Source organism: Mobula birostris, chromosome 5 (assembly GCF_030028105.1).
Source record: "Mobula birostris isolate sMobBir1 chromosome 5, sMobBir1.hap1, whole genome shotgun sequence".
NCBI lineage: Eukaryota > Metazoa > Chordata > Chondrichthyes > Myliobatiformes > Myliobatidae > Mobula > Mobula birostris.
The window spans coordinates 1,168,021-1,180,081 of NC_092374.1; the positions used below are offsets into that span (position 1 = coordinate 1,168,021).

Consider the following 12,061-nt stretch of genomic DNA (forward strand, 5'->3'; position numbering starts at 1 on the left):
TGATATCTCTTTTCACATTCTGTTTGGTCTGAACATCAGCTGAACCTCTTGACCATGTCTGCATGCTTTTATGCATTGAGTTGCTGCCACATGATTGGTTGATTATGTAGATTAATGAGCAGGTGTACCTGATAAAAGTGGCCATTGAGTATATGTGCTAATGTAATATGAGCAAATGCCAGAACTGCTCAGCAGGTTAGGAAGCATCTGTATAGAGAGAGAGAGAGAGAGAGATACAAGTTAATGTAAAAGATAAAGTCAATGACATTTCAAAAGAAGAGCAGTGTAATTTAATTTTAATGGTATGTTTTAGTTTTTGAGGTGCACTCTACATTTCCATCATTAAAGATTGTCTTTTCAACTCCCTGTGAAGTGAAATGCTTTGAACTAGATGAGGTACTGTTTTCAGTGACAGCAAGTAGGTGTTTTGTCCCAGATTGTCTTAAAGTCTTGTACATAGACACTTCCTACAGGCTGTGCACGTGGAATTAAGATGCAGCTAGAAAAAGTTTGCAAAACTTGAAAGATTTTTTTGTTGTATGGTTTTTGTTGTATTTCAATATACTCAGTAAATAAATAAAATCAGAAGTTGTAGTTTGTTTCAATTTTCATTCTAGCTATTCATAATATGCTTATTACAAAAAAACATTTAAAGTGCCGTGTTGTTTTCTAGGCAGTGTAGAAATTTCTTGCTCAGAGCAATGGTTGGTCTTTGTAGCTGTTTAAAAAAAAATTAGAGCAAGTGCTGCACATAGAAACAGGCCATTCAGTCTACCACTTCCATGCTGGTCCGTGGGTACCCATCTATATTAATCCTGTTCTATAATCTACTTTATATAATTGCACTGCAGTTTAATAAAACACTGGTTATGTCAAACTTAGGAGTATTCTACACAGTTCTGGTCGTCAAGTATAGGAAGGATTGATTGCACTGGAGATGGTGTCAAGAAGAATCAGAATCAAGTCTAATATCACTGGCATATGTTGTGAAATGTGTTGCTTTGCCAGCAGTACATTGCAATACGTAATGTAAGAAAAGAAAACTAAATTAAAATAAGAATATATAAGACCACATTTTATAAGTAATTATTACAGAAAAACAGATAACAGCAAAGGTTTCACAAACTTTCTTGCAGCTGTTTGTCAGTCATTCGGCTTGCTTTTACTATTAAGTGCTGATCACTCTGCATGTAGTGTTGGCATACAGACATCTGAGGTTTAGATTTACTTTTGATTAGAATGATCTGGACAATAGAGAAGGATTAGAACTTTTTACAATGACTGGAGTCATGAAAAAAGATTTTTTGTAATTGGATACATACAGATGGACTGCTTTGTCACAAACCATTCATCAGTTTGAATATAAAAATGGATAAATAACCGAAAAAGTAGATTTAAGTGCTGTGGGGTAGGCATCACGGTTTTTTAATATGGAGCAAATGTAAGTGTAAAATTAGTGTAAGCGTAAGAGATTCTGCAGATGCTGAGAGTTAACGCACAAAATGCTGGACGATTGTCTATGGAAAGGAATAAAGAGTTGACGTTTTGGGCTGAGACCCTTCATCAGGTCTTGGTGCTTTAGTTTTATAATCTCTGGTTCTATATTTCCAAGGATAGAATCTGTTTCATGATATTGATGGTGCAACTTTTTTCTTTGTAGTGTCTGGGAGATGTGAAATAAAGCTCGCTGGGACTTAAACTGAACTGTCTGTGCATATACTATCTCTACAACTTCAGGATGAATGGGGATATGCCTCATGTTCCCATCACCACGCTTGCTGGGATTGCTAGCCTCACTGATTGTAAGTACTATTAATTTCTAATGTTTATTGTACTACATTTATAAAAATGTAGCAGCATTTTGATCCTCAGTTGGGATATAAAGTATTTGATTGGCTTTAAATTCTGCTAGCGGTACCCAGAATCAAAGTTCTTAATGGGAATGTGTCAAATTGAGACTAAAAACATTTGCTTGAAATGTATTTTAATGTATGATAGTATAGTCCAGCTTATTGGAAAATAATTTTTTGCTGGTATAATTTTTGCTCAATTTCTTGCTACTGGTGCAACATTATTGCATAAATATATAGGGTTACCTAACATCCTGTTTTTGATGCATCGGTCTCTGTTATTACTCCTTGATGAATATATTGAGGTGAGCTTCTATTGTGTGAAGGACAGGCTCTTGTGTTTTGAGCGGTCAAGTTGTATCACAGATTGCAGTTGGAGAAGGTTCTTGCAGGTACTGATAAATTTCTCCATAGGTAATGTCCCCAACTACTGGGCCGCAAAGCATGTGCTACCGGGCCATGAGGAAATGATATGAGTCAGCTGCACCTTTCCTCATTCCCTGTCACGCATTGTTGAACTTGAACATAGGGTTGCCAACTGTCCAATATTTGCCAGGAGATCCTGTATATTGGGCTAAACTGGTTTGTCCCATATGGGACGGCCCTTGTCCAGTATTTCCCCCGCTAAGGTAGAGTGTTCCTATGAAACCTTTCGTGCTGAAATGGCGTGAAGCGAAGAAGCAATTACCATTAGTTTATATGGGAAAAATTTTTGAGCGTTCCCAGACCCAAAAAATAACCGTACAAATCATACCAAATACAGGTTTCCCCTGCCATCTGAAGGTAGAGCGTTCCTATGAAACGGTTCGTAAGCCGAAATGTTGTAAAGCGAAGAAGCAATTTCCATTTATTTATATGGGAAAATTTTGTGAGCGTTCGCAGACCCAAAAATAACCTACCAAATCATGCCAAATAACACATAAAACCTAAAATAACAGTAACATATAGTAAAAGCAGGAATGATATGATAAATACACAGCCTATGTAAAGTAGAAATACTTCTCTACAACAATTGCCTGCACAGATCTCCGTAGCGAAAATCTCACACAAGTGCTCTCGGCAGAAAATCTCACGCAAGCGCTGTTGGCATAAATGCACTCTCCAGTAACCTTCAAACTATGAAGCTGCCAAATCTACCAAATAACACGTAAAAATACACAGCTGATATAAAGTAGAAATAATGTATGTACAGTGTAGTATCACTTACCGGAATTGGGAAGACATCGAGCTCACTGATGATGGTGTGTTAGACTGAGTCGTCGCAGGCTGGGGTGGTGCAGTGGCCCCCACCCTCCAGGCCGCCGACTGATACATTGCTGCGAAGCACGCAGGGGTAGCCGGGAGGCACACAGCACATCTCTAAGAAAAAAAGCCGAAATAAACATGCTAATTAATTAGGTGCCGCCCGGCACGTAAATGTCAGCACAGATCAGAGGCGATTGCATCGGCACTGATCTGGGCTGACAATTACGTGCTAGGCGGCACCTAATTAATTAGCATGTTTATTTCGGCTCTTTTCTTTTTTGTAATATAATTTTTATTGAGTTTTCAAAAAGAATACATGAAAAGATAAAGATAAAATCTACCCTCCCCCCTCCCCTTAACCCTCTCTCCCCCCTCCCCCCCCCCCATATATAGTCCTACCTAAAAAGAAAGAAGAAAAGAAGAAAAAAAAGAGCCGCTTGGGTATTGGAAGGTTTCCACATGCTCCATGGGATTCAAAATAAATTTGGTATAATTATTCGTTACTTTCCCCCAAGGGACCAAGATCTTTATTGGAGCACTTAAATATGCCATCCTATCTTTTGTAAATAAGGGCGCCAAATATTCAAAAATGTTACTTATTTATCTCTTAAATTATAAGTAATTTTTTCGAGTGGAATAGAACTAGCCATTTCATTATTCCAATGATCCATACTTAAATATGAATCAGATTTCCAAGTAACTGCTATAGTCTTCTTAGCTACTGCCAATGCAATTTTTATAAATTCTTTCTGATATTTATTCAAATTAAGTTTCGGTTTTATCCCTTCAATATCAGCTAATAGAAATAATACAGGGTTATGTGGAAGTTGAGTTCCAGTAATTTGTTCCAATAACACTCTTAAATTTATCCAAAAGGGTCGAATTTCAAAACAAGACCAAGTAGAATGTAAAAAAGTACCAATTTCTTGATTACACTGAAAGCATTTATCGGATAGATTTGAATTTAATTATTTATTTTTTTGTGGTGTAATATATAATTGGTGTAAAAAATTATATTGTACTAATCTAAGTCGAACATTTATTGTATTTATCATACTGTCAAGACAGAGTCTTGACCAATTTGTTTCATCAATATTAATATTCAGATCTGTTTCCCATTTTTGCTTTGACTTATGGGTTCCTTGTTTAATTGTCTGTTCTTGAATCAAATTATACATACAAGAAATAAATTTTTTAATTTTCCCTTTTTGAATTAAAATTTCAATTTCATTAGGTTTTGGCAAAAACATTGTTTGACCCAGCTTACCTTTTAAGTAAGCCCTTAATTGAAGGTAACAAAAGAAAGTATTATTTGATATTTTATATTTATCCTTTAATTGTTCAAATGACATCAATATACCTAGTTCATAACAATCTCCTATAAATTTAATCCCTTTTTGGTACCAATTATATAAAAGTTGATTGTCCATTGTAAAAGGAATAAGTCTGTTTTGGAACAAAGGTCTCCTTGCTAATAGAGATTTCTGTGTTTCATTATCAACATTTATCTTATTCCAAAGATCAATCAAATGTGTTAATATAGGAGATTCTTTCTTTTCCCGTATCCATTTAGATTCCCATTTATATATAAAATCTTCAGGTCTATTTTCTCCTATCTTGTCTAATTCTATTTTAATCCATGCTGGTTTTCGATCATCGAAGAAAGCTGCAATAAATCTAAGTTGATTTGCTTTATAGCAGTTTTTAAAGTTTGGAAGTTGTAACCCTCCTAACCCAAATTTACATGTCAATTTTTTCAATGATATTCTTGACATTTTACCTTTCCAAAGAAATTTTCTCACACATTTATTTAACTCTTGAAAAAATTTCTGTGGCAAATGTTTGAAACAAATACTGTAATCTAGGAAATATATTCATTTTTACAACATTGACTGTGCTTACTAATGTTATTGGTAGTATCATCCATTTGTCAAAATCTTCTTGAATTTTTTTCAATAGTGGTAAATAATTAAATTTATATAAATTCTTTACATCATTATCAAGTCTTATACTTAAATACTTTATACCATTTACCGGCCATCTAAATTGGGTTACTAATTGACATTGACTATAGTCTCCTTTAGTAAGAGGTAAAATTTCACTTTTATCCCAATTTATTTTGTAACCTGATACCTTCCCATATTCATCCAATCTAGAAGATAATTTATGTAACGAATGTTGTGGGTTTGTTAAGTAGATCAAAACATCATTGGCAAAAAGATTAATTTTATATTCCTCCTGATTAACTCTAAAACCCATAATATCTGGATCAATTCTGATTAGTTCTGCTAATGGCTCTATCGCCAGTACAAATAAAGCAGGTGATAATGGACAACCTTGTCTGGTTGACCTTTTTAACTGGAATGGTGTTGAAATTTGAGAGTTTGTCACTACTTTAGCCTTAGGGTTAGAATTTAAAGTTTTAATCCAATTTATAAAAGATGTTCCTAACCCATATTTTTCTAATACTGGCTTTTTTCTTAAAGATGTGGTGTGTGCCTCCCAGCTACCGCTGCATTCTCCGTGAATCGGTACAGTATCTGTCCGGGGCCCGGGGGTTGGGATGGTGGGACGTGGGGGTGTCATCTCATCGTCGATCACTGACTGCCCGCCTCGATGTCGAAGGTCGAGGTTTGTCGTCTGCTGTGGCTGATGTGGAAGGCTTGCTTGACTGCTGAGCCTCGAGCATTTTTCTATCACAGTTCTTTGTAAGGACTCAAACATCCTGCAAATATCCCCTAAACCTACGTACTCTTTCAAAATTAAAGTCGTACTTTATCATTGCAATGAAAATCTCATGCAGTTGCTTCATGTTCAGGTCCTGGACGACTTCACTTTCGCTACTGCATTCGGTTTCGATTGTTATCCTTTCCTCTTCCAATTGCATCAGCTCTTCATCTATCAGTTCTTGGTCATGGGATGCCAAAATCTCTTCAACATCATCTTCGTCCGCTTCCACAAGCCAAACTTACTTTGTCCTTGCTTCGTTCACCACGATCGAAACGTTTAATTATGTCTAGTTTTACGCTAAATGTAACACCCTTACGAACTCTTTCAGACTTTTCCGACACCTTAGAACTCATCTTGCTAACGGCTGCTCAATGCAACGTGATTAAGCAATGCCGGCGAGAATCCGGGGAAGAGCGGCTGCTCGGGCTGCCTTTTATCGCGCGCTGCCTTTCTTCGTAACAGTGAAAACACCTTCTGAAAGCGAAAACAGGGTACCAATGTAGGTCTTTCGTAACAGTGAGGTTTCGTAAAGCGAACTTTCGAAAAGCGGGGGACACCTGTAACACACAAAACTGAAAATAAATAACACTAACATATAGTAAAAGCAGGAATGATATGATAAATACACAGCCTATATAAAGTAGAAATAACGTATGTACAGTATAGTCGGGAAGATGAAGGCAAAACTGATGTGTGGAGGAAACAATCGGCACGTACGTGCACACAGGTGCCCGCGCAAGGGTTCATGGTCATGGTAGTCTTTCCTGGGGTAAAGTGTCCCGGGATTTGACTGCTACTTTTGTCCCTTATTTGGGAGTGAGAAAGTTGGCAACCCTAACTGTAAAAGACATGTTGAGGTGAGTTTAACCCTACTTGGAACCCCCTCCCCCGCCCAGCCGGTCCGCAAGAATATCGTCAATATTAAACTGGTCCGCGGTGCAAAAAAGGTTGGGGACCCCTGCTTTAGAGCTTAAGTCAAATCTTTTTTGATCCTTGAATTAGGCAGTCATAGATGTTTTGCAAGAAGTAATAAGTTAATTGAGTTTAGTGAGTACTGTACTAAATGTCAAAGTTGAACCTTTTATCTACATTAATAAAAGCTGCTGTGTTTTGCCTTTGTGTTGGTCTTGCTCTTTTCCCATCTGTTAATGGAATGTGGCAGCCAGTTGGCTTTTGGTATTGAAGTGATGAGATCTGACTCCCAAGCAAAACAGAATCCGGTAGTAAATATTCCTGAATAAAGATGTTTAGGGAAGAAGGGTTCAGGTAACGTTGACAATAATGACAGGCTGTATTGATTAAAGAGCATCTTGCAGTGCTGCAGACTATATGTGCTGCTGGGTTAAAAATGCCCTGATTTAATTAGTTAAAAGAACAGTTTAAGGGAAAGTGGAGTCTCAAGTAGATTGGTTCGTAAGTCATAGTCATACTTTATTGATCCCGGGGGAAATTGGTTTTCGTTACAGTTGTACCATAAATAATAAATAGTAATAGTAATACTACTATTAGTAAATAGTAATAGTCATGGAAATAATAAATAGTAATAGAACAGTAATAGAAAAATAGTAATAAATAGTTAAATAGTAATATGTAAATTATGCCAGTAAATTATGAAATAAGTCCAGGACCAGCCTATTGGCTCAGGGTGTCTGACCCTCCAAGGGAGGAGTTGTAAAGTTTGATGGCCACAGGCAGGAATGACTTCCTATGATGCTCTGTGCTACATCTCGGTGGAATGAGTCTCTGGCTGAATGTACTCCTGTGCCCACCCAGTACATTATGTAGTGGATGGGAGACATTGACCAAAATGGCATGCAACTTAGACAGCATCCTCTTTTCAGACACCACCGTGAGAGAGTCCAGTTCCATCCGCACAACATCACCGGCCTTACGAATGAGTTTGTTGATTCTGTTGGTGTCTTTCGGCACCTTAGTCTTCATAAATCAGGGCATTGAGTATAGGAGATGGGATATTATGCTGAAGTTGTAAAAGACATTGGTGAGATCAAATTTGGAGTATTGTGCGTAGTTCTGGTCACCTTCTTAGAGCAAAGATATGAATAAAATTGAAAGTACAAAAAAATTACCAAGGTGTTGCCAGGACTTGAGAACCTGAGTTACAGGGGAAGGTTGAATAGGTTCGGACTTTATGTTCTGGAGTGTAGAAGATTGAGGGAAGATTTGATAGAGGTATAGAAAATTGAGGGGTATAGATGGGGTAAATGCAAGAAGGCTTTTTCCACTGAGGTTGGATGAAACTACTAGAGGTCAAAGGTTACAAGTGAAAGGTGAAATATTGAAGAGGGACTTAAGGGGGAAGCTTCACTTAGAGGGTGGTGCAAGTGTGGAATGAGCTGCTAGAAGAGGCAGTGGATGCAGGTTTGATTGCAAGATTGAAGAGAAGTTTGGGTAAGCAGATGGATGGGAAGATTATGGAGGGCTGTGGTGCAAGTGTGCATTGAACGGACTGGGCAGTGTATAGGCATAAAGTATATGGGTTGAAGGGCCTTTTTCTATGCTGTGATGTTAGTGTAGTTTGCAGCTTGGTGGCATGAGCATTAAATTCTCATGTTCATGAATTCTGGTAACTGATTCTTCTCTCTATATTCTCTCCCTTCATGATCTATCTGCCTTCCCCCAGCCATTGCCTCATTACCTCCTTTGGCCCTTTTCACTTGTCCATCACCCATATTCCTTCCACTGGTTCCACTCCTTGAGTACTACTCTGTGACATTAGAGACTGTACATCTGCTTCTGAGACTCTTGGATTTTCTGGCATGTTTGCTGGTGTCTTCTACAGTGAAGACTGACACAGTATTGATTAATTTTGTCTGTTGCTTCTTTGTTCCATATTACTACTGCTTCCGTGTCATTTTCCAGTGGTCTGAAAGTTACCTCTTGTATGCCTCTTTTACTCCATATATTTGAAAAAAACTTATATTATTAGCTAGTTTTCCTTTACTTTTCATTTTTTCCCCTTATTGCTTTTTTTAGTTGGTTTTTAAAAGCTTTGCCAATTGTCAAAGTGAAGAGGTAACCGATGCATTGGTCCTAATCTTTCAAAAATCACTTGATTCTGGCATGGTCCTAGGGGATTGGAAGATTGCAAATGTCACTCCACTCTTTAAGAAGAGAGGAAGGCAAAAAAAAAAAGGAAATTATAGGCCAGTTAGCCTAACTTCAGTGGTTGGGAAAGTGTTGGAATCTATTATTAAGGACGAGGTTTCAAGGCACTTGGAAACTAATACAATAAGTCAAAGTCAGCATGGTTTCTGTGAAGGAAAACCTTGCTTGACAAATCTGTTAGAGTTCTTTGAGGAAATAACAAGTGGGTTGGACAAGGAGAGGCAGTGGATGTCATTTATTTGATTTTCAGAAGGTGTTTGCTAAAGGGCCACACATGAGGCTACTTAACAAGATAAAATCCTATGGCATTACCGGAAAGATACTGACATGGATAGCAGAATGGCTGATGGGCAGGAGGCAGTGAGTGGGAATAAAAGAAGCATTTTCTGGTTGGCCACAGGTGACCAGTGGTGTTCCTCGGGTCAGAATTAGGACTGCTACTTTTCACATTATTTGTCAGCGATTTGGATAATGAAATTGATGTCTGTGGCAAAGTTTGCAGATGATGTGAAGATAAGTGGAGGGGTATACAGTGCTGAGGAAGCAATGTGATTGCTGCAGGACTTGGACAAATTGGAAGAATGGGCAAAAAGTGGCAGATGGAACACAGTGTTGGGAAATGTATGATACTCATTTTGGTAAAAGGAACAACAGTGCAGACTCTTATCTAAATGGGGAGAAGGTTCAATGAAGGTGCAGAGGGACATGAGAGTCCTTCTGCAGCACCGCCAGAGGTTAATTTACAGGTGGAGTCTGTGGTAAAGAAGGTAAATGCAATTTGGCATTTATTTCAAGGGGAGGGAATATAAAAGCAAGGAGATAATGCTGAGGCTTTGTAAGACACTAGTCAGGCTGCACTTGTTGGCAGACCCATATCTCAGAAAGGCTGTTTTGTGATTGGAGATAGTCCAGAGGAGATTCACAAGGGTGATCCTGAGAATGAAGGGGCATGAGGAGCATTTGGCAGCTTTGGGCCTGTACTCACTGGAATTTAGAAGAACGTGTGGAGCTTTCACTGAGACCTACCAAAAGTTGAAAGAACTAGATGAGGTGGATGTGGAGAGGATGGTTCCTAAGGTTTGGGTCTCCAGAACTAGAGGGCACAGCCTCAGAATTGAGGGATGATTGTTTAAAACAGGTAAAGAGGAATTTTTTTTAGCTGGAGAGTAGTGAATCTGTGGAATGTTCTGCCACTGACTGTGGTGGAAGCTAAGTCCATGGGTATATTTAAGGTGGAAGTTTGATCATTTCCTGATTGGTCAGGGCATCAAAGGCTATGGCGGGAAGGCAGATGTGTGGGGTTGAGTGGGATCCTGGATCAGCCTTGATGGGAGCAGAATGAGGCCACTTGGCCCATCGAGCCTGCTCTGCCACTCTGTCTTATGGTCTGGCTTCTTGCTAATTTTTGCATTATCATTTACCCTCTTGTTTTTATACTGTCTTTGACTTCCCATGTCAGACATAGTTGTCTCATCCTCCCTTTAGAATGCTGCTGTTTCTTTGTGATGAACTGATTCTGCATCTTTTGAATTAGTTCCAGCGACTTCTGTCATTGCTGCTCTGCTGTACTTCTGTTAATCCCTGCTAGGGTACTCTTCCAATCAACTTTGGGAGCTCCCCTTTCATCCCCTGTAGTTACTTATACTCAATTGCAGTTCCAATACATTTGATGTTTCTTTGTTTCTTCTTAAGCTGCAGCGTGAATTTGATTATATTTTGATCACTTCAAGTTCAAGTTCATTGTCGTTTGACTTTACACATATACAAGCAAGGGAAACAATGTTTCTCAGGACCGTAGTGCACCCACAAAACATATATATACAATATTACCATAAATAAGTTAATAAAATATAATTCAAAATGCTTGGACTGTACCACACAGGCAAACAGTACAGTAAACAGGTTTCTGCTCTAGTGATGAGACTCTCAGTGATGGCAGGGTATTTATTAGCCTCACAGACTGAGGGAAGAAGCTCTTGCCCAATCTGGCAGTCCTGGTCCTGAGTTTCTGCATCTCCTTCCTGACGGCTTCATCTTTACAGTAGAGGAGGCCGTGGATAGACATATCAGAATGGGACATGGAATTAAAATGTGTAGCCACTGGGAGATCCTGCTTTCTCTGGCGGACAGAGCGTAGGTGTTCAGCGAAACGATCTCCCAGTCTGCGTCGGGTCTCGCCAATATATAGAAGGCCACATCAGGAACACCGGACGCAGTATATCACCCCAGCCGACTCACAGGTGAAGTGTCGCCTCACCTGGAAGGACTGTCTGGGGCCCTGAATGGTGGTGAGAGAGGAAGTGTAAGGGCATGTGTAGCACTTGTTCCGCTTACAAGAATAAGTGCCAGGTGGGAGATCGGTGAGGAGGGATGGGGGGGGGGAGGTGAATGGACAAGGGAGTCGCATAGGGAGCGATCCCTGTGGAAAGCAGAGAAAGGCGGGGAAGCCACACTCAGGTTGGAGGAACAATACCTTATATTCCATCTGGGTAGCCTCCAACCTGATGGCATGAACATTGACTTCTCAAACTTCTAATGCCCCACCTCCCCCTTGTACCCCATCCGTTATTTATTTATATACACACATTCTTTTTCTCTCTCTCCTTTTTCTCCCTCTGTCCCTCTCATTTACCCCTTGTCCATCCTCTGGCCCCCCCCCCCCCCCAACTGTCTTTCTCCCTGGGCTTCTTGTCCCATGATCCTCTCATATCCCTTTTGCCAATCACCTGTCCGGCTCTTGGCTCCATCCCTCCCCCTCCTGTCTTCTCCTATCATTTTGGATCTCCCCCTCCCCCTCTCCCTCCCACTTTCAAATCTCGTACTAGCTCTTCTTTCAGTTAGTCCTGACGAAGGGTCTTGGCCTGAAACGTTGACTGTACCTCTTCCTATAGATGCTGCCTGGCCTGCTGCGTTCACCAGCAACTTTTATGTGTGTTGCTTGAAATTCCAGCATCTGCAGATTTCTTCATGTTTGGAATCGATGGCTTTGTGGTTAAGTTTGCTGATGATACAAAGATAGGTGGAGGGGCCGGTAGTGCTGAGGAAACAGAGTCTACAGAGAGACTTGGATAGATTGGAAGAATGGTCAAAGAAGTGGCAAATGAAATACA

General features: G+C 39.5%; 1 protein-coding gene across 4 annotated transcripts in view; it reads left to right on the forward strand.

Annotated features, from left to right (window-relative positions):
* The window catches only part of nipblb (NIPBL cohesin loading factor b), a 502,440-nt gene that overhangs the window by 50,289 nt on the left and 440,090 nt on the right, over nt 1-12,061 (forward strand). For all 4 annotated transcript variants that reach the window (XM_072257459.1, XM_072257461.1, XM_072257463.1 and 1 more), the window contains exon 2: nt 1,661-1,802. In XM_072257459.1, coding sequence (XP_072113560.1) covers nt 1,739-1,802 — 64 coding nt within the window. In that variant the 5' untranslated portion in view covers nt 1,661-1,738. The remainder of the gene's footprint in view (nt 1-1,660; nt 1,803-12,061) is intronic.